Below are 22,812 nucleotides of genomic sequence, written 5' to 3' on the forward strand. Positions count from 1 at the left end.
GGAAATATCAGAGGAAGTTGTGCTTGTTATTTTGGTTACCTGAAAGGACTATAAGCACTTGCAATCATATCCAGAAGGTATTCAGAAGTCAACATAAAATCACAAAGGCAATATGTATCTGAACCCAACCAAGCAGATTCTGTGCAGCTCTTTTTGAGAAAAACAACATAAAAATATGATATTCAAAGTGACAGAGGTCACAGGAGGGTAAAAATAACTTCTATTATTTTAACAACTACACCTTGCCCTAACTACATGGGCTTCTGCAACAGATGAAATAGTCCCAGCAGTATCCTCAACAAAGAGACATTTTCATTTTCACTTTCAAATAATTTCTAAATCAGGAAGGAAGATTAATTTTTGTTGTTACTTTATTATAAAAGCTACATTAGCTAGTTACTGAAAATCAACATTTTCTAAGCTTTGAACATATGTTGCACATATCTTGGATCACAGCATTCTAACTGCAGGCCATGTTAAAAAAACTTGTGAACATTTTCGGAAAGAAGCTACAGCAGACCTAAAGGCAGCTTAACTCATTGGAACTGAGAATTTCAGAAAAACTATATAAACTACTGCTGAGGTACCATTTTAGGCTATAACTGAGAAACCTGAGGAAGTTCAGTCTAGTGGTATAATTTTTTTCCTGGCTAGCATCTTTATAAAGATGAGGAAATGGAAGAAGAGTTTCCAAATGAGTTTGGGAAAGGTTCACATTAAAATTTCAAATAGCACAACTTAGTCAAATCTGGAGAGGAAGATAAAAATAAAAAAGTTCTGGGATCTCACTTTGCTATGAAAGGGAAACAGTTATAAGAAAACACTCACTGACATATTCTAGTTTCTTACCATGCTCATGCTCTCTTTTTCTTCCAGCTAAACAAACAGGTAAGCTCAAGGGGCTGCCTGTTTGCCTCAAGGCATTAATTTATGCTTCTTTTCTCCATTCAGTTGTCCATTTTCATCAGGCGGGTAGGGAACAGATTACAACTCTATTCCTTGTCAAATTTGTGTAGAACCACAGAAATGGTTCAAGACTGCTTGTAGGGGGAGGGGAGAAATGGATGGGGAATGTCTGGCAAATAGAACTTATCATGTATATGCCTTAAGGAAATGAGAATATCAAAGCAATACTGAGGCTGAAGCAATTGTCTGAAGAGATGCAAACATCACAGAGAAAGAATACTCTAAGGTAATCAAAGGTAATCAAAAGCTGTACTAAATGTGTTCCTTAATGCTCATTTCCATGTAACTTTTTAGAGATTTGCTTTGTCACTTTAGTTTGTATGGGAAACAATATATGTGCATCATATCAAGCAAGATGAAGCACCTTAGGACTTAAGTATAAATACTTGCACTAGATTCAAAATCATTACATGGAAAATATGGAAACCCCCCAAAAATTCCAAGATTTAAAATCCAAAAAAAGGGAAGAGATACAGAAGGCATTTCAAACACTTTTTCATTCACAATACTTACCAGTTTATAGCATATTGCAACTGCAAGTAGATAGGTTTCTTTGTTGAAAGGTATACCTTGTTTTTTCATTTCTACCAGAACTTCCAAAGCACCTATCAAAAATACATAAGTGTTACTCACTTCATAAATTTAAGGCTGTACCTCTCATAACTGAAAAGAAGAAACAATTCAATAAGATATGAGTTCAAGAAGTTTATTTGAAAATATGAATGTAAACCGAAATCTGTTATTTGAAAAATTCAAAAAGTTTAATTCAGGGTAATTTGGATCTCTTCCAACTTAGTAAGGAGGATTTCAGTTTACACTAGCACGTGGCCTTATTCCTCAATTATTTTTACGTGAAAATCTAAAACTAAATTCTATATACTTGACAAAGCCACCCTCATTGTTCTTAACTGCCCAGAAAGCTTCCACCACTGTAGGCAAACTACAAAACATCTCCTCAATAACCCATATAGTCAGTTTCACAATGCTGAATCACAGAATTCAGAGAATCACTAAGTTGGAAGAGACCTTCATGATCATCGAGACCAACCCAGCTGTAACACCTCAACTAAACCATGGCACCGAGTGCCACATCCAGTCTTTTTTTAAACAAATCCAGGGATGGTGACTACACCATCTCTGCAGGCAAACCATTCCAATACTTTATCACCATTTCTGTAAAAAACTTTTTCCTTATATCCAACCCATATTTCCCTTGGCACAGGTTAAGACTGCGTTCTCTAGTTCAGCATTTAGGTGCTGATCTAGGTTTCTTTTACAGTGGCCCAGTAGCAACTTTTAGGACAACTGCTGGACTTAAATTTGCCAAGTGTAAAGATACCAGCTATTATGTCTTCAACAAATATCAAATAAAGGGATTTGCTTGAAAAGCTTTAAGGTGTTCTCATGGGAAGTCTTTTAAATTAGGTCAGATAATTTCTCCTCATCTTCATAAAGGGCCAAACTAATTTGAAGCATTGGACTTCTACATTGCAGTAGCCACTCTGAGAAAGGACACAAGTAGGAAGGTACTCTTCCTTGCTCTGATACAAATGCAGAATAGAGAAAAAAAATGTTGAGGAAATTAACATTCCAAAGCTATTCAGATTTTGAACACAGTAGAAAAAAAAATGCCATGGGAAATTATGAAGCAAAGAAAAGCAACAGTTCAGTGATGAAGGTTTGGGGGGAAAAGGTCTCTCGGATAACAACAGTTCTGTGGAACTTGAATGGCAAGAATTCTTGGGGAGTATGAAACAAATAGACCCTACTATTTTTATTACACACTACAATGCAACACATTCGCATGTTTGGCCATCTAAAACCATAGCAAATCAGCAATATATATATATATATAAATATATATATATATATATATATATATATATACACACACACACATATATATATATATATATTCACATACACACACCACACACACACACCACTTACAGTGAGACGCAGTTTCCCCAAAATTATTTTGCCTTAGCAAATACAGTACTTACTTTCAAAATGGCCCTTTTTAAACAACATAGTCATCAAAATATGGAATGATGTACTGTCTGAGAAAAAACCATGCAAATTCTGGAGAAGAAATAGAGCAAACATAAAAAAATCAGGGCAGTGAAGAGTCTTACTGTGCACAGCATTTAGCAGGTCTTACTACTGGAATAAGTCTAATCTTTACAAGTTCAGCATTTAACTCTCTCTGACTGTCTGTCTCTCTGTCAAATGATGTCTCAAATACCAGTGACTTGTTATAGTCAAAAGCATATTAAAATTACACAGAAATTTCCCAGAGTCCCACTATAATTTTTTTTTTTAATGACCTTTAAGTCAGTGGAAGCAGAAGTCACTGCCAATTTGCAGCTGATGAACAATATCTTTTGGAGTGAAGTACCACCACCATGAAATTTAATTAATTTTTTGCTAATCACAATATCAAATTATTAGTATAAGAGCTTGAGTGATGATGGTAAGAGTACCAGAAGAGAGAGGAATAAAATTCTAGGACACTAAACACTGTATGTTGGAAATGGACAAATAAAATATCAGAGGAATTGAGCTTCTGCAGCAGAATCTGGAGAAGTGTTACTGTACCTTGCTGTTACACCAGTTACTATGTACTGTAAGTACAGCAGTTCCTGTCTTAATGCTACAGATCTCAATTAAAAAAAACCTCAAACCATAATAGAAACTACATATGCTCTTTCTTATACACGCCTAACTTAAGAAGAGTAACAAGACTTCTCCCATTTCTGGCTAGACATATCTCATGCCTTAATGAATGAATATCAGTGAGATTTTCATTGGCTGCCAGAGATTTTTGAAGTCACAACATTATTGCACACAGTGGACCTAATTATTATCTTGCCATAATAGCGCACACAGAATTTTAGAAATGTTTGGGAGAAAGTCCTTCAGTTTCTTCAGCACTAAATGGCCAAATTCCTGAGCTGATGGTATCACACCACCTCTACAGTGTTCAGAGAGAGACTGAAGTACAGAGCAACACGGTGAACCTGTTGGTACAAGTAATCCAAGGAATTTCAGAGGACTACCACAGAAAAACGTACAAGTGCTCATTTCCAAGAATGATTTAATGCAACGCAGGAGGCAGGAAAATATGCATCAGCTGTATTCATGTACATAATTATTCTTTCATCAATACTTTTTATTCAATTTTTATTCAAATGATGCAGTAACACAGAAATAAAAGAAAGTTACCAATCAAACTAATATTTAATTTCCTTTTAATTACTGTACTAAAATTAAAAAAACCCATGCAATCTGCAAACCTACATTAATGTCATAGACATCTTTGTTACTGTAACACATCTTCAAGTCTATCAGCTCATGCAAGGCTCATGTGTAGCATACCATTACTCGTATTTGACTAATAATAAGAACAACAATATGTTTAATATATATACAGGGGAATTACCTGATCTTTGATAAGTTCTACTGCAGGTCTTTCAAGGTCTAGCTCATAACACAGCCTCATAAAGAGTGGCCCAAATTTAAAATTATGTAAGGCTCTGATTCTATTCTGTTCATGATACCTATGGGAAAGATTAAAAATTAATCACATAGGGCATGGAATTTGCCAAGGGAGAACAGCTTTAAATAGACAGCCAGATCTGTAGGCACAATGAAAGAGGCACACTTTCCTAGCTGCACCAGACAAAGATCTATAGGTAACAGGAAATCAATTTTAAGGAAAACTATTGTTTTGATCAAACAAATAAATTAATTGGTAATAAAGAATCTCTTTTATTACCAATAAAGTAGTCTTCATTGAATAAATAATAGAATGGGTCGCTGCTGTTAAAATTCTGAGCTACTTGACCTTCTATTCATGGGACAACAGCAAAGGAAGTTGCACCAGTTTCTTTTAGCAGCAGTACCTCAATGTAAAGATAAAGCATTTCATTTTCTTTATAGTCCCTATATAGTATTTGCTGGGAAAGTTTTCAATCACAAAACCTTCAGCTACTGATTGCTGGTTGCGGGCCAGTTTATAACCAGGCATGTTTTTGCTGGAATGCCCCAGAACACCTCCACCTTGCAGCTGTGGGATAATTTTTCTCTCTGGTTCACCATACTGTAGGACACCACTTTGCTCCCATAGCTTAACTCTCCTTTGACTTGAGAGTCTCTAAAGGGTTGGAACATCCAAAGTGCTTAAATAAAGATACAGCCTTAAATGAAGGGATTAACTATGCATATTAACTATGCATTAGGTCAAGACCTCAACTGCAGATACAGCCTGGGATGATCTAATAAAAGCAAAAAGATAAAGACAGAAAAGAGTGTTACCTGTAAATAATTTTTCTGGCTAGTTCCACATCAGATGAAGTCTGACATAAATGCAGCAAATTTTTTAATTCATTTCTGAGAATGATTCCATTTTTCTTTAGTTTTTCTTTAATATTTTTAAAGTATTGATCTGAAAATAAAACAGCAGTCTATAGACAATTCCATTACCTGAATTACATACTTAATACCTGAAACATGGAGACTCAATGAAGCAGAACTCTTGTTTTTTCACCAAGAAAACTGCATAAAACTTCTAACAGTCAAGCATGTTCAATATTTCCCCATGAGATCATGTCAGACTTAGAAAACCAAGGAGATGCTTAATGTGAACTTAATTTCACTATATATGTTATGGGGCATATCAGGTAATGCAAAAGTTTTAACAAGGAACAAAGTTTAGTGACATTTTATCTTCTTTTTCTAAAAGGCAAGCAAGCAAGCAAAACCATTTCCACTCAGCATTCAATTGACCACTTCTACTCAATACTGTTCAGACAGAAGACTTAAATTCCTTCACAGATGACGAACACACAAAGATTTCATACATAATCTACCTATTTCTTTAAATAGCCATAAACTTGGGAGTTGCTACCCTTCTACTCCAAAAGAGAGGGTTCTCCATCCAGCACATTTTCCTATGACAAATCAAGCAGAATGACTAGTCCTTCAGTTGGTAATTTCAGGCCTCTAACTCAGATACACACAAGATTAAAATCACACGTACCACCTAGTAGCTCTGTTCCTCTCATGGTGCTGCCAGCATCTTGGGCTGGGAAATGAACTTTTCTGCAGAGTTGCTGAGTCACTGCTCTTCCCAAGAGGTACAAAGCAGGCACCTCAGAGAACAGTGCGTACAGTTACTTAATACACATCTGTAGCAACACGCAAACACAAGTCCTTACTCAAGACTGAAGTGCAGAATTGAAGCCTGTGAAGCCAGACAAATGCATATGTACAAGTATGCACATATAATGGCTGTGATATGTTCAAAGGTGTGCCAGAATTTCAAAAACATTTGGATCTCAACTGTATTTACATTATTCTAGCTAACTGTATAACTGCTGTAGCTAATAGTATAACTATTGTAACTACTGTAAAATAATTGTAGTCAATACTTTCCTCATAACAACAATAAATAATAGTTATTATATATTCTGTATAACAGTTATTACTGCTTTTCCCTAAACTTTCTAAATCAAGTTTATTACTAACCATAATTACTTCTTTTCATCTTTGAAGTATAACATTAAATACTCAACACAGAAACCATGCACACATACAGACAAATAGGTGCTTGGAACAATGTTTTCATTAGTTTTCAAAGAATACAGTTTACGCAAAACCAGAGGGTCAACTGTGATCTATGAAGCAAAATATTTGGCTTCTACTAACCTGCTTTAGCAGAAATTATTGATCCCCAGTTCAATGTTTTTCAAGTACAGGATGAATAAACTGTGATATAATGATATCATTATCCCAGCAAAATATAATGATATTATGACTCAAAACTATACAATTTAAATACTACTTGATATAGAAAAAATGTAAGGAAGATTTTACTTCCCTCTCTGTCCCAGAAGAGGGAAGTAAAAAAGGGGTTTATACAAAGCTAGATCTGATTATTTGTCTCCCCTTAAAATCAGCAACAACCTTTGGAACAGTTGTCAGTTTCTATCACTAGCACACACACACACGATAAACCAGGAGTTTTACCTTGCTTTTCTTAAATAAGGAGGGCAGCTTCATGTTTATATTTATGTTTCTTAAAGAAAGGAATTTGTATACATTTTAAATAGCATGACAAAATCAAAGTAAAAAATCCACTGATCCTGCTCCTACATTCATTTGGAAAACATGAATTTGTTTTCCATATTCTGAGTAGCATATATCATTTGGAATCAGATGTACAAGTGAAAATGCACATTAGACAAAAAAAATTTAAAAATATGCTAACAAAATTTAGGGAGCAGAATTAAAAAAATTACAGTGAGAGCCCTTTTATGGATAGTAAGGTAACTATTTAGCTCTGTGTTAACTTTCTGTGTCATATGAGAAGCAAGCTTTGTAGACTGAAATGCTTTTTTTTTTTTATTAGACTAGCTAATAAAGTTGGAAAAGTGAGCGTACAAACATTTCAGGTCTTGTGTAAACACCTCACATACATGAAAGCTTCTCAACATGCATTCTCAACACAGCATAACTAATACTACGTTTCATTCTACAAAGCCTCGCATCTTCCAATAATGTTAAGTACAAAATATTTGCAAGAGGAAGACATAATCTGTTTCTTTAAGTGAGGTCAATTGGTGTCATATTGTTACAACTTTGACTATTTGTTTCCTAAGACTCATGCTAAAGTGGTAATTATGAAATAAAGGGTATACCTTTATTGCCATGAAGCTCATTTCTAATTGCCACTTTCATCTGCTGAAATTCTTGTAACTTTATATCTTCTTCTGTTAGCAGATACCGCTTCCCTGCCATAAGAAAAAAAGAGGAAGGTAGAGTTTTATGTTACATTGTTTGATTTATTAGTACAGAACCTAGCATGTATGAATTACAGACAACTGTGCAATGCCAGACCATTGGGATAGAACACTATACAAAACCTGCAGTTACTCACATCACTGACAAAAGAACCCAAATAATATGTCACAGCTTTCCAGAGCTTATGTGTACAAGGATGAAGGATCTAGTTCTTGGATGTGCAAAAGAAAAACTAGAGACCACATTCCTCTACACCAAGCCAAAGTACAAGAAGATTCCGCAAAAAATTCCTGCTCCCTCCTTTACACTTTCATAAGGATTTGTCTTCTTTTCCTTTGTATTCCACAATTCACTAATGGCACAACTTGCTTATCCCACAGGTGCTGCTCTTGCTACTATAAAATGAAACATTCTGGAAGTTCTAAATGCAGCAGAAAGTCACAAGAAGCTTGTTTTTTTAATCTATAAAACAAACAAGTGTATTATTTGGATTGCAACACTCTGGAGACCTAGTAATGTTCTGCTGCAGTACAGACATCAGAGGTAAGACAGTCACTGAGTCTAGAATGTCAAAATTAACTTTGGGTGCTGACTTCAACTGTACTGTGTTGCAAGCTGCTTTAAAACAAGCATCATGCAAAAGCTATTTGACAACTTTTTGCTGTCACAAAAACAGGTGTCCAGATGATTTTTATTTGCAACTACTGACTTTGTAACAGAGAGTCACAATAACAGCTTACAATCTAATATTTTAAGGTTTTGGCTTATAAGGAATTATTCTAACCATGAAAGCTTAAGAGTAAGTACTGAACTGAGTAAGGTTGTTTATTCTCATTCTGCATATCCCTTGGAAAACGTAACTGGCCATATAAATAAAAACACTTGTTTTCTAAGCAAGTGAAGCATGATAACGACACGCTTCATAAAATCTGAAAAAAAAATCCATTAAATGGCACATTTATCCATTAAATTTAATTGAAACAGTTCCAAGGGACAAACAAATACATTTTATTCAGCATGAAACTGACCTGTATTACACTGCCATTTCCTTTCCACAGATCTCTGTTGGTCTACCACTGAAAGACCATTGTAAAGGGCCTCTTCAAAGCTGGTGCAGAAATTTTGCTTGTGCTTGGGGTGGGACTGGTGCACCACACATCATGGACTCTCAGTGGTCAGTGTCAATACAGAGATTAGGGCAGCATAATTTTATCTTTCTTGAATTCAATTTTCTGAATTGTACTGCTTCCTTAGACTCATACCTTAGAGTGTTACAGAAATGTTTCAAAACCATAGGGTCTGCCAAGGAAAAGGAGGGAGATGAGTATGAGAGCTAGCATATGCAGGTGGTGCAAACTATTCCAGAGAACTTGACCAAGCTGCTTAGGGTCAGGCACACTGCAACCCTCTAAATGGCAGTCCCTGAAGGGGATGGGCAGAACACCACTCAGAGAAAGTGGTCTCCATGTCTCTGAGGGATATAACAGAGGTGTAACCTGAGCACTGCTGGCACAGCAGGACAAAGAGCCCAGCCAGGGCCCAGGCTGGGGAGCCCTCTGCCATGCACCTCTTTTCCATGTGTCCCTTCTTCCTTATCTCTGAAACCCAGGTCTGGATAAGGCTGTCGTCCTCCCAGAATAAATAGACATTTATGTTCTTTTTTTTTTTTTTTTTTTAATGTCATATCCTGAGAGTAGCAAGCAGGGGATATGCTGATTAACACTGATCTCTTGGGTGACCCTAGGGCAGCCTTTCAGTGGGGCCTGCAACAGCTGGAGTGGAACGGGCACAAGGGCGTGCAGTGCTAGGACACGTGGGAAAAGCCTTCGACTAGAAAGGCTTTGATTAGAGAATAGGTTTAGGTAGCATATGAAGAAGGAATTCTTTACTGGGAGGGTGGAAGACAGTGGAATAAGGTGCTTCGAGAAGCTGTGGATCTAGCATTCCTGGACACGCTCGGGGCCAGGCCGGATGGGGCTCTCAGCAACGGGGTCTAGCGGAAGGTGTCCCCATGGCACGCAGTGGATGATATTTAAGGTCCCTTCCAACCCAGGCCATTACGTGACTGCTGCACCGATTCTGTGATGTCCCTCCCCGGAGGGCACCCCTGCCGCCAGCTCGGCCTGTCCACCGCAGCACAATCCGCCACAGCACGCCGCGCCGAGCGGGGCATCCGCGCAGAACTACAGCTCCCGTCGGGCACAGAGCCGGCAGCGCGGGCGGGCCTGCCCGGAGCTGCAGTACCCCGCTAGCCCCGCGCCCCGGCCGCGCATCCCGCCGCCCACCCCCGCCGCACAAGCCGCGGTACCTCCGGGAGCGCAGCCCCAGCCGCCCGCGGCGGGCGGCCGGACCGCCGAGCGCCGCGCCGCCTGCCGCGCCGCCCGCCCGGAGCCGCCCGCCAGCACCGCCGCCATCGCCGGCCGGGCCGAGGGGCGGGGCGCCCGCAGCCGGCCCCGCTCCGCCGCCCGCCGCCGGCCCCGCTCCGCCGCCCGCCTCCTCCGGCCTCGGCGCCATGGCCGCCCCCGGGCTCCGGCGCGCCGTGCTCTGCAGCGGGAGCGCCCTCGGCGCGGCCCCAGGTCGGTGCGCTGCTGGCGGGGCGGGGGGCGCGGCGCGGCCGCGCTGGTCGCCGCATGAGCAAGGACGGGCTGTTGCGTAGGGACTTGACTCACCTTTCCCTCCTCGTCTCCTGCTATGTGCATGTGTGGAGTTGGGGGTAGCTCAGAAGAGGTTTAATGGCTAGTATGTAGAGGGGGAGGCCGTTCGCAGTTCGTTTTTTTAATAGGCAATGGATTTCATAGCTCGAGCTGCCTTTCTGGGTTAGGGCAAGCCACGCGGGATGGCGCGGGAGGCCGCCAGACCCGCGGCGGTGCGCGCTTAGGAAAACTGGTACCGGCGGTGACAGAGGCCGCCGAGCCGATGTTTCGGGAAAGCGAAGACCGGGCCGCCGGGCAGAGCTGGCCCGGCGGGCTGCGGGCGGTGCGCGCTCGCCGGGCTCGTGTTCAGCGGCACCGCGGCCTGCGCCTCGGAACTGCCCGGAACGCCTCGTGATGGCTAGCGGCCTCCTTAGCTGTCAGTGAATGAATGCCTTTTTGTCTGTGAAGGGAAAAATAGACAATAAAAAACCCAAAGCCCGCCACACCAACCCCCCCGATTTTTTTATATGTCTCTTCTATCAACGTAATTAAAAAGACTGCTAAAGGAAGTGCCACAAACCAGAAATACTTTTTTTTTTTTAATTATTATTATTATTCTGTTTGGTATAGTGTTATACATATTTTTGAAGTCTGGAAGTCTGTGTTCTGAATCTTCCTTTGATAGTTTCATGAGATGTTCAGTGCAGGATGTGTGGGTATATTGTGTGTCAGAAGGGTGATAAGAAGGAAGAATTGTTTCACAAGGGAAACTTTTAGTGCTAGCAGATAGGTATTTCGGTACAGGCTTTGAAGTAGTTGCTAAGACTTCTATATAGCATTGTAGCATCTCTTTTTAAAATATTCTTATTTCATGACATTATTTCCTGTGATTTTTCTGCATGTATTTCTCTATCTTCCTTCAGTGAGTTTTATCCAGGTGTTCCTCATGCATTTTCAAGACCTCATCATCTATGACTGATACACAAATTCTTCCAGCTGAAGCATTTTCTGTTTTGTTTCAAAAGCTAGCACAGCATCTTGAGCAGTGGTACAAAGAATGTTTGGAAAAAGCTTACAAATATATTTCAGTGAGTCTGTAGTTCATAGGATATGGAAGAGTGGCGATTATAAAAATGAAAGTATTTTCAGTGAGACATGCCTTTATAGGTGGAAATAACCATTCAGCAACAACAGAAAAGCATGTTTGTGTGGTTTTTATTTTTGCTTATGTTTTTAACCTACATTTAGCTAATTGCTAACATTTGATGAAGAAGGTTTGTGTGCACAAAGAAGTTGCTTTTATTGTTGAGGTTTTTTCTACCTTTACAAATCTGTTATTTTCTTAAATACAAAGTTTAGGTTTGGAAATACATGTTTCATGCTGAAAAAAAGCTTTTGGGGAAAGCTTTTCAGTTTTAAATATTACAACATAATAGTTGATCCACATACAAAGAATCTGAATTGTTACATTAATAGTTGTGGCATAAAGACAGTTTAATGCATTCCACTTGGCAAATATGACAGAAGAAGGTGGTACCTAATAAAATGTTTGTTTAGAGTTGTGTAAGCAACCCAGCTTACATAGTGATTTCTCTGCTCATTAGGTCGAAGATCTCTTCTTTCTTCAGCCTATGTGGACAGCTCAAAATGGGAAAAAAGAAAAAAAGAGGAGCATAATCCTGGTGAGAAAAGTTTGTTTCTTGTCTCCACTTTGTCTAATTAATTACAACCTGAGCTCATTTTGGGCTACCTTATTATTTGTAAATCCTTCAAAATAAAAAATGGTGTGAAACAATGTTTCTGAGCTTCTGTGTCAAAAAGCACTCAACATGTTAAAAATTTGCCATATGTATTCAAGGCCATGGTGCAGAAACAAATTAGAATTCCCCTGCTTACTTAAGGTTTAGTTTATATGAGCTGATTTTTTTTCTTTCACGGAATTCAAAGTGTATGACTATCTCTGACTGATGTCATTGACATTGTTTTAACGGTATTGCAGTGTGAAAAAAAGGTATTCTGGTAATGATCTAAGTATTATAGGACAATCAAAAATGATCTGAGTATTACAGGACAATTAAATTTAAAAACATTTGTTTAAAGAGGAAATTTTCCTCAGGGTTTTACAGTTTCTTCTTGAATTATAGAGGTTTTTTTAGGAGGGAGTAGGGAATGAAGCTAAACTTTTTATTTTCAAGAGGTTACATGTTAAAGTGTATCTTTACATGGTGCTGAGATCTCCTGTGCAAATTTTATAGCTAAATTATTTAAATAGATTGCATTTGAAATTAAATTCCACTGCCTTTTTGGTGTTAAGGGCAAAGCATTTTTCTGTGCTAAAGATGGATTTTTTTTTAAAATTTTGCACCACAGGTGTTTTGGGGACTCCTTTATTCATGGTCTGTTTTCATTACTAGGCCCCTGAACTGTGGTTGTTACTTGCAAAACAGATTATGGGGCTGAAAAAAGAATCATCAGGTGAAATTCAAGGGCTTTTGTCAGGCAGGACAGACAGAATGATCAGACTGATGTTTTTTATGCACTAATTTATTTTTTTTATTTGCCAATGAACATTTAGGTGGGAATTGTCAATGTGTACTGTACACGGGTGAGAAACTGGTGGATCTTTATGTATGTAGCTTGGATCCTGCAGAGACTGTTAATACCTTGTAACACTTTGCTATCAATAGGACTGCTCATGCTGTGTCTTTTGGGCTGGAGCCACAGATTTATGCCCTGGGATACATTTGAACTAGTCATCTCTAGGTGAAAATGCGTTCTTAATTTGGCAATTGTCATAGCCAGTAGAAATCTACTGTAGAAAAACCACTGTTGTGCCTGTGCTGGTACAGTCCCTGTTTGGCTTTCTCCAGGCCTGGCAGGACCTTCTGTGACTGTTTGGCAGGCACAGTTCTTGCTACTCCTCTGCTGATGGTCTTGAGCCAGAGCAGATGTCTATTCCATGATTTTCAAATAACTGCTTTGCATTTTTATTTTGTGTTCACAGAAAAGAGAAAACAAGTTAGCACGGTGTCAGCTGTATTAGCATTTTCAGAGAGGAGACAGTCCTGCAGACGTCTGCTCTGTAGCTCTCAGTTGTCTGGTTGCACATATAAACTTGTATGTACTGGCTGGTGATTATAGCTGAGTGAGTTCCTTGTGTTGAGGAAATGCTCTTTTATTTCTGTGTTTCAGAACAGACACTGTTTTAGAACTGTTGTTATGCAAAACTATGTTGTGAGGATACTTTTAAAGGCAAAATAAGTATAGAACTGTTGTTATGCAAAACTATGTTGTGAGGATACTTTTAAAGGCAAAATAAGTATATTTTGATTTAAAGTCAGTTCCATTTCTCTGCTGCAGTGATGTACTATCCCAGATACTCGTTTACTGTGTCCATGTAAGATATGATTTATTGTCTTCACTGTAACCTCAGTTTAGAATCCAGATACGAATGAGTTTAGCAAACTTCACTACTGAAAAATGTATGGGAAAAAGCATGACTGTATTTTTGTACCAAAATGCCTTTAGTAAAGGAGATAACACATTTTCAATTCCTAACTTGGAATCTGCAATTTACTTGTTGGTACGAAGATGCCTGCCTAGAAGTAATATGGATTCCATTTATTAAAAATTATGTAAAAAGGCACCCAGAATCCCAGGGGATGGCAGAATCCAGGTGATATAGGAAATTTCTTTTTTTTTTTTGTTACAAAGATTCACAGTGCCTAAATTGGCTCATCTGCAACACCAGGTGGCAGTGCTGCCCTTACAAACATAAATAATTTCCATTCAAAGCCTTGTAAAGTAAAAAGTTGCTGTTCTTTCCAGCTATGTGGATACAGAGTTAAATGTGGAACATATAAATTTGTAAGGTAAAATACTTGTCTCGGCCTTTATATTTTAGTTAAAAAAAAAAAAAAATTAAAACACGCCTTTCTTTATAGCACCAGTTAGCCTGTGAATTAAGGTATTAGCTCTGCCCATCACTCTCAGGACAGGTATCAGTTTTGTCATCATTTCCCACCACTGGATCAGACTTCTGTCTTGAGTGAACCATTTCTAAGAATACAAGGGTGTTAGTAGAATAAAAGTGACCTTATATGGTGGCCAAATGTGCCCCATATTGATAATGTGCTGCTTGTTGGTGTGGCTACATTCTGTGGACAGGTACACACTGTGAATCAAACTGAAACTATGTTGATTTCCTAGGCCACCAAACTGGTATTAGAAGTTATAGCCACTGATTTGGAAGGTGAGGATCAGTATTTTCTGAGCCACCCTGTTGCAGGCAACAAGATACTGAGTTTCTATGAAGAAATGAAAATAAAAGTGAACATGAGAATACACGATAATGTATATCAGTGTATATAAGACCTCTGTGAAGGTCATGGCCTGAAATTAAATTACTTAAGCTTATACTTATGGCTTGTTTTGTTAATTTCATTAGTTCTTGAATATGCAGTAATACATTTTTAGAGAAATTGAATTTATGGAGAAATGTATTTATGTAGAAATATATTTTTAGGCAGCATATATGAGAGATTTTATAGACTAGTGTGTTTTTTGATGAGTCAGACAAAAGCATTTGCAGTATGTATCTGTTAAAATGTACATAGAATTCTGATTTGGCCATTAAAATATTGGTTTGGTTTACACAATGTCAGCACTCGGGTTTTACTGCCAACAGTGGTAGGAGATTTGAGCATTCACATGCTTGCATTCTAGTACTGCTGTCAGGATACTTCAAGAAGAAACTTTAATCTTGATTATTGAATAGCAACTTATGGAGCAAACTTGACTTGAATTATTTCAGATTATGAATTTGACAAAAAAAAAGTCTGGTTTTAGGTGTTCTTCACAGAAAGCAAGCTAGGAAATAATTACTCATTGCAATTAAGTCCTGTAATAATACTACTGCAGAAACAGCAACTTGTCTGAAAACAAAGCTAAACTTTCCATTATGTTCATTTGTCTGCTATTATTTTAATCAATCTGTTTTGTTGTGATACTTACACTTGAGATGATAGATAAGTGTTTAATATTTGTTAAACACTTATATATATGGAGTTCATAGGCAAGTGCTTTCCATACTGCAGATCTGATGGAGAGTTTCAGCTTTGTAGACCGCAATAAAGGTCAGTCATTAAAATTCTATTTGTGAAATCTCAGAGGATGATATTGTATAATGGCCAACAGTGTTGTGATCTTGTGTTTATGGGATTGTATTCATTTGGTTTATATTTTGCTAAAGTAGTCAGTGTTTTCTAGAGAGAGTTCTTCATCTTCATGAGCACCTAGACAGAAGAAATGCCAAGCTCAGGGCTTGAGTGTGGCCCAGAATGGTTGTAGGGATCACTTCTAGTTTTGGGAGGGTGATGGATAACAAAACTCTAGAATAGATCAATGAGCTCTTGAGTCTCAGGTCCACATTGCTGTATCATCAAAGATATCAGATTTTGAAGGAAACATTTCTTTCTCTCTGTCTCAAAATGGAGATTAAGAATGGTAGGTGACAGTTGATTTCATTTAGCCAGGACCTACCCGATGGTTTGATCTGGATAAGCTGAGTTGGTCACAGCATCCCTTCTCTAACTTCTAGCACTGCTGGGAATGCTTCCTGCACTTTTACCCATGTGCTTCATCATGAATTTTGTGACTTCTGGAGAGATGGGTAATACAGAGTCAAAGGCACTTACAGGCACTTCTTGTGAGGATATGGCCATATAAATTTCTTTACAATTAAAAAATTGCATTTTTTTTGTGGCTATCTTGTATAGCATGGCCTTGATTGTCTGTGTCACCTCAGTGTCTTGTGCTCTCTTTTGTGGTACTGGCCTTACTAACTTTGCCATAAATTTCCCTTTGCTTTCATAGTCATGAAAAGTTTGCCTTTTCTCAGCCAGATGATAAATGCTTATTTTATGTTTTAAAGGACTCCTCAGGAGGAAAATTGTTACATAAACAAGGAATACTGCTATGTGGCAGACAGCAGCATTGTACAGAGTAGGAGTCAAGTGTTTCATTCCAAGTCAGGGCTCTATCATTTTACTGAAAACTTCACCCATGTTCTGTAATTTGACAGACTACCTAAAAGGCCAGAGCAGCAATGAATGTCATTTGTTCTGTTAAAACTGTACCTTCAGTATTCACTATGGTACAGATGTTTTTAAAGTAATAAATAATGATACCACTTATTATGTGGACAGCATCCCTCAGAGACAGAGCATGTTACTGATGCAGTGCTGTTTCCTGCCCCAGACAACTTTGCAAGAGTAGGAAGGTTAGTCTGTTCTGATGTAGTGCTGCAATTTTACTTACCTCACATTTCACTGATAGGTGTGGAGGCAGGTTCACTTTTGTAGAAAACTGATTGCAAAACGAGCAAAGCCATCAGCTGGCCAAGGATGGCCAGTGGGCCTTACTGAACGGTATCAAAAGAGTGACTCACTGAGTAACAGTTGCAAAGGAGGAAGCAAGTTCCAAATGTCGCAGAGGGAATGTGTTAGATTTCTTGTCCTCAAGATGGAGAATAGCAAGAAAGATTATGATTGAGTCTCTAAAGCTTACAGATTTGATATCGTCAGTTCATGGTCAAACAGATGACATTAAGCATATGTTGAGCAGCTTATTCTTTCTGAATAACCTTTATTTTCCAGGAACAGTACAAAGCTAAAACTCCAAATTAAATTAATTTGACTTCCAGTTAATTCATTAAATGCAATGGCTGGCTACCTGTTTAACAGTCAGAAATTTAACTTCCTGCATGGTCAGATTAATACGACTGCTGAAGAAGAATGCTATAAAACTGCTTAGTGGTGCAGTGCCCCATTTGAATAATGGGATTTCTTTGGATTGCTGTTTGTGACTGTAAGGTTTATCAGTATGGTAAAATGGTACATGTTTCTTTGCCTCATTGTTTTACCGTAAAATAAAAATCCGTGCCTAAAGCACTGTCCAGCATATGATAGGCTTGAAAGCAAGTGGGAATTTTAAGGACATCTGCTAATTTTTTGGTTTAGGTGACTTATCTTAGTTATACTAATTTTATCCAGCACTTTATTGAATCATTTTTTTAACCTTTTTTTTCTAGTAACTTATGTTCATCATGTTGAGAATTTTCTCGTGTATTTTCTGTTAAAGTGTTCAACAATATTTGAAAGTACTGTTTTCATACAATTTTAAAATGAAACGTTAAGAACCTAGACTTTGATTTCATGGACATAGGCTCTATTCTAATTTATATGATGCCTCTGCAGATTTTCATGTTATGCCAGTTGATTAAACACATATTTTTTCTGCTTTCTTCAGCTGACTTAGCCCACTTAATGGACAGAACCTATGAAAGAAAACTGCCTGTCAGCTCTTTGACAGTAGCCCGGGTAAGGAAAAAATCCCAATCATAAACTCCTAGAAGTGACTGGAATGCTTGTGTAGTGAAGTGAGCTGAGAGGTGATAAATGATACCACCTCTGTTAGGAGTTCTGGGATCGTAAATGTCTTGTTATACTATTAAATTGCTGTATAAAGCTGTTTTATTGATACTTTGTACTCATTAGTTAGAACTCAGACCAAAACAGATGTTTTTTCTTAGTAAAATTTGGCCTCAATGTTATTGGATTGTGTGTTTCCCTTCTATGTGTTTCCTGTCTTTGTGTGGTTTCTTTGTGAAAGCTTTAAAACCTCCTCAGGCACTGCGTAAGAGGCCAGTCTGCTAAGGGAATGCATTGAATTGCTATACTGCACTGTCTGTCTTCTTCCAGTTCCAGGCTTCTTTCAGAGTGAGGCAGAGATGGACATATTTTGCTTTTACTGCAGCAGACTGAGACAGAACAAATGCTGACATGGGTTAAGGAAAGCCATTACTTTTGCTGGGATGAGTAACCAGTTCCATCCACTGGATGGGATAATCTGGAAAAGAGGAGAAAAAGGAGAGATAGGTGGTTTTAAATTCCTTGTGTAAATGAGTAAATGAAGAAGGAGAATAAATAAGTCATTTATTTTAAAAACAAAACAATAAACTAATTTCAATCTTCAAAATTATCCAGAGAAGCTGAGTTATCTCAGTAATACCACTAATTAGGGTAATTTGCACTACTAACTGCAGAGTTACAGAACACTGTGTTCAGTTACAAGAGCAAGCATTTACACAGATCAAACACTCTTGACAATTGCTTTTGGGACAGTGTCCATGAGAGAGAAATGGGTGTTCTCTCATTTTTATGAATCATATTTATTCCTTTCCTGCTTTGGGCTGACCTCCCTAGAGAAATGGCATTTTCAGATTGTCAAGCAGCCCCACTTTCGAATACCTGGAGCTAACATCAGATTGTTATTTTCTGGAACGTAGGTAAAGCACACAGGCATGCTATTGCCATGCGCAGAAGATGAGATCTCTATGTATACAGCATGCAAAGAGAATGAAGGAATAGGAGACCAAATACCAGTCAGCTGAATTACTGTTTTTAGATTAGGCTTACGGTAAAGAGAACATGTTTGTTTATTCTGAACTAAAGGTATTACATTATAAAGATGCCATAGTGTTCCAGCACCTTTATGCTTATTCTAGTAAAATGTACAGGGAAACAGGATTCACTGTTACCATAAGACAAAGTCTGGTTGAAAATTTGGCTTGTATCTAAGTAATTGATAGCACTGGGAGTTCTGTAAGAAGACAGGATTGTAAAGGAGAGGACAATTGTGCTGTACAGCATAGGAGGGTAATTTTTTTCTTACCATTGTTTATAAGTATAGTGAAATACAAAATTTTGCTGTCCTTGTGCTTCAGAATTTATACTATGAATAGGCACAACAGGCAAACTATAGGGAAAATAATATTTTTTGGGAAAAGCAATGAGGTATGTTAAAATTATCTCAAAATTGTGGCAAGAAATTTAAAGAATTGAAGATATGCTTAAAATAAAGGGTATGGTTGAAGATCAAAAGATTTAAAGGAACAGCAAAAATACAGGGTATGGAGCTATAGGTGTTTAATCTTCAGATGGCTTTCAAGATGCATAGAGTTTCTCAGAATTAAAGAAGGGAGTTGTCTCAGTTTGAAAACTCAGTTTGAGTTTTAGCAGTCTAGAAGAAACCAGAATTAGGAGTAAGTAGAGATATGAAGAATTTCAGTACTGTCAGAACAGCTAAATGTGCCAGACAAATGTATTTTGTTATATGTTATTTTCTTCTAATATGCTTCATGTGCGTGCTCCTTTTTTAAGCTTTTATTTCTTATTTTTAAATCAGTTTGTTGACAGCATTTCTTCACGAGAAGAAGTGGATCAAGCTGAATACTACCTTTACAGGTAAGCATATTTTCCCCTCAACATGAACTTTGAGTCACATGAGTAAATATCATGAGGTCTTGTCCTTTGAAGACTGACCCTTTCCAGCTTCTTGGCTTTGATTTTTCTCTTTCAAAGTATACGCATCTACTTGTCTTACAACTTGTCTTACAGCCAAGGGCTTTCTTGCCAGCTTCTCCATGGTTATGGCTGCCCTTCTCTGGACCTCTGGCATTGTCTCCTGTCATGCATGTTAATCTGAAATACTGAGCTAGCAGCTAATACAACATGCAGCTTTGATTTATGTTAGAGATGCTGAAAATATAAGTAGTCAAGTTTGTTCATAGTTTTTCCTTCTAATACTGCTTTTGTTCCCTGAATCATTATTTATCTGAATTGGCTACATGATATTTGGACGTCTAAGTGTAGGACTCAAGGAAGCTTGTTTCCTTAGAACAAGGAAGAATAAAATGGGCATCATGTGATAATGATCAAGTCAAGGGTAAATGAAATATATTATACCCTTAGTACTTGTATGTTTCCCAGATAAGCTGTGTAGTTCACTTTATGCATGGGTTGTTAACGGTTTTTGGGAACTATTTTTGTTTGATTGAAGTGTACAGGTTTTCTGGTAGCGTCAGGTTGAATAACTGCTTGCTTCAAGTCAATACCTCTTAATATTCACTTTAAGAGGGTAGCAATTATTGCTGATGTTTGATGCAGAAAAAGGTCCCATGCAAACGGCCACACCATGAAACATAAATGAGTGGCATAGTGAGGGAAAGTTAAGAAGCAGAGAAGCTTTGACAGAAAATCTCTCTTTTTCTGCCTTAATGAGAAAGTTCCAATTTTTCTTTTATTTAAGGAGAGGATATTTCTGAACAGGAGAAAAACAGTATTAAAGAAAAACTGTTTTTATGTCTATTTTTTACATAAAATGTAAAATATCTATACAAGTCTGTTGCAGACAAATGTTGTGTACATGACCTGGTAAGTTGACTGTATGTGCATTTGACTGAACATAATTAATCAGAATGCTCCCAAAGTCCCGTGGTTTTCTCCTTTGCTGCTTGTAGAGTATAAAGATGGAAATTTGATACCTCTCCCCAGTGTTTGGAGCCTCTGGGTACCTGAGTGGAAAGGTAATCAGTTCCAAAGCCCCTACAAGGCTGGAACATCTTCCTGTTACAAAAGACAAACTGCCTGTGGGAAGAAGCAGAGGGAAGTAATGGCATTTCTGTGCTTGCACTGTGGGGTTTTCCTGGAGATGGGAGTGACAGATCTTGTAATTGTTAGCTTTGTAGACTGGAGACTTTCCATCTATAACGTGAAGCAGAACTTAGTTTCAAAAATTAGTGTTCAGGAGCATTACCATAATGCATTTAGGATCCCAAAATAAAATAGATGTGTTATATTTAGGCCTATTCCAATTTTATATCCTTTTAAAGTAGTGGATCTCCAGCCATACTGTCTCCACAGAGGATCTTGAGCTCTCAAGAATAGCTGTGTGGAAACTGCTATTGTGGAACATGTCAGTAAGATGGTAAAGGCCAGTTTGAAGCATGATGTCATCTGCTTTCAGAGCTCCTCTTTTTGTTCTCTTCTGAATACCTCCCCGCTTCTGTTAACTGTCAGACTTTAAAAAAAAATCCTTTCATCTCCTAGGATCCCAGCAAAAATTCTCATCAGAATGCAGAGCACTTTCAGCCAGATCAAAGATCTGCAGTTCGCTGTACTTTGTCCTGTCTCTCTGAGATGTCACTATTTCACACATCAGGGTGTTTTTCTTATGACTGAAACATTAGCATAATGAAGAGAGGTTTTGTGATGAGGTCACTGCTGATTTTGTATGTAGGTTTTATGCCAACAAAGATTTTTCAATGTGTGTGAAAAGAATGGGTGGAGTTTTTCTTATGCTGGGACTCCTCAAGAGAATTTTTAATTGCATTAAACCCATGACCCGCCCTGTAGAAAGAAAGTATACACAGTGTCCGGAGAATGTTTTTGTATGTGCCAGTATTCTACAAATTCTTGCACAATCTGCCTGGATCTTTTTATTACCTTTCAGTTATTGGTAATTTTTTTCTGAAAACACAGCTGTTTCTGCAGACCTCAGGATTTATTACCTGGGGTCCATACCTGATTATAATCACAAAATGGGACAATAGGAAATGATTAGAAGTTATTCCTAGATGTGCTGTCTTTAATAGAATCATAGAATTTTTTAGATTGGGTGGTAGTAAGTTACAGTTTTGAGGCCTGATTTCAGCCTTTAAATAATTTTGGGGCTCTGATCTGTGTCCATATGAAATTGTTCTTTTTCCTAATAATACCTGTGTGCTGCTGCTCAGGGCAACATTCCATGCAAAATAAGTTTCATCTGCACTCTATATTTTCATGTCTGTTCTGTGGTTGCAGCAGTTGCACTTTTACTTTCATACCAGTCAAGCAGCTTAGTGTCTGAAAATGTTTTTACTCCAAAGTATTGTTTATAATAAATTTTCACAATGTACCAAAAAATGTATTTCTGAATAATATTTGCATGGCATTCATTCTTACTAGTATAGTACTTTGATTCTGTATAGAAATCTACAGTACATAATGAATACCATTACCTGTTCCAGCACAAATAGAAGATATGTAGGCATAGTGCTATAGCATATTTAATTCTTTCTTTGAGATGTTTTCATTCTCTTAAGGCTGTAGGTGAAATAACTGATCAAATCTTGGTTTTCAATGCTTCCAAAGAAGTGTATGGGTTAAAAAAAAGGTATAAAAATAAAAGAGTTAGAAATAGCTGCCTACTATTCAAGTTATGCAGCAGTTATATTTTGAAATTATATCAAGAAGTGGTGGGAGCGTCTGAAGAGAAAAATAAAATTTGTTGTCAGAATGGTGTGTTTTACCAGTTTAGACACCTGCCTTGGCTGAGTGCTTTAAAATAAGTTAATTTGCAAAAGATTTGGGCAGCTTTTCAGAAGGTAGGGAGACACAAGGAAGAGAAACCACCAGAGAGATGTACCTCATTAGAATATTTAATTATTTTCATGTGAATTACAGAAATACCAGTGTTCAGTGCTGTTATGCTATGGTTGCCAGTGTGTGATGCTGTAGCCATTCAAATG

The 22,812-nt window shown here is 37.9% G+C and overlaps 2 protein-coding genes across 5 annotated transcripts in view; one reads left to right on the plus strand and one right to left on the minus strand.

The window, feature by feature from the left end:
- PTCD2 (pentatricopeptide repeat domain 2) overlaps positions 1–10,727 on the minus strand; it is a 31,902-nt gene extending 21,175 nt beyond the window's left edge. For 2 of the 4 annotated variants that reach the window (XM_077790368.1, XM_021531766.3), the window contains exons 1-6: positions 10,079–10,184; positions 7,668–7,760; positions 5,284–5,413; positions 4,409–4,526; positions 2,970–3,048; positions 1,480–1,571 (exon numbers count right to left, since the gene is read on the minus strand). In XM_077790368.1, coding sequence (XP_077646494.1) covers positions 1,480–1,571; positions 2,970–3,048; positions 4,409–4,526; positions 5,284–5,413; positions 7,668–7,760; positions 10,079–10,184 — 618 coding nt within the window. Of the gene's footprint in view, positions 1–1,479; positions 1,572–2,969; positions 3,049–4,408; positions 4,527–5,283; positions 5,414–7,667; positions 7,761–8,798; positions 9,423–10,078; positions 10,185–10,439 lie in introns of those variants that run through there. The other 2 variants (XM_077790370.1, XM_077790369.1) reach the window with 2 other exon arrangements.
- MRPS27 (mitochondrial ribosomal protein S27) overlaps positions 10,243–22,812 on the plus strand; it is a 38,348-nt gene continuing 25,778 nt past the window's right edge. Inside the window, exons 1-4 of the mRNA XM_021531758.2 lie at positions 10,243–10,346; positions 12,008–12,085; positions 17,712–17,782; positions 19,650–19,708. Of these exons, the coding sequence (XP_021387433.2) occupies positions 10,283–10,346; positions 12,008–12,085; positions 17,712–17,782; positions 19,650–19,708 (272 nt within the window). The 5' untranslated portion in view covers positions 10,243–10,282. The remainder of the gene's footprint in view (positions 10,347–12,007; positions 12,086–17,711; positions 17,783–19,649; positions 19,709–22,812) is intronic.

The sequence above is a fragment of the Lonchura striata genome, chromosome Z (assembly GCF_046129695.1).
Source record: "Lonchura striata isolate bLonStr1 chromosome Z, bLonStr1.mat, whole genome shotgun sequence".
Lineage (NCBI taxonomy): Eukaryota > Metazoa > Chordata > Aves > Passeriformes > Estrildidae > Lonchura > Lonchura striata.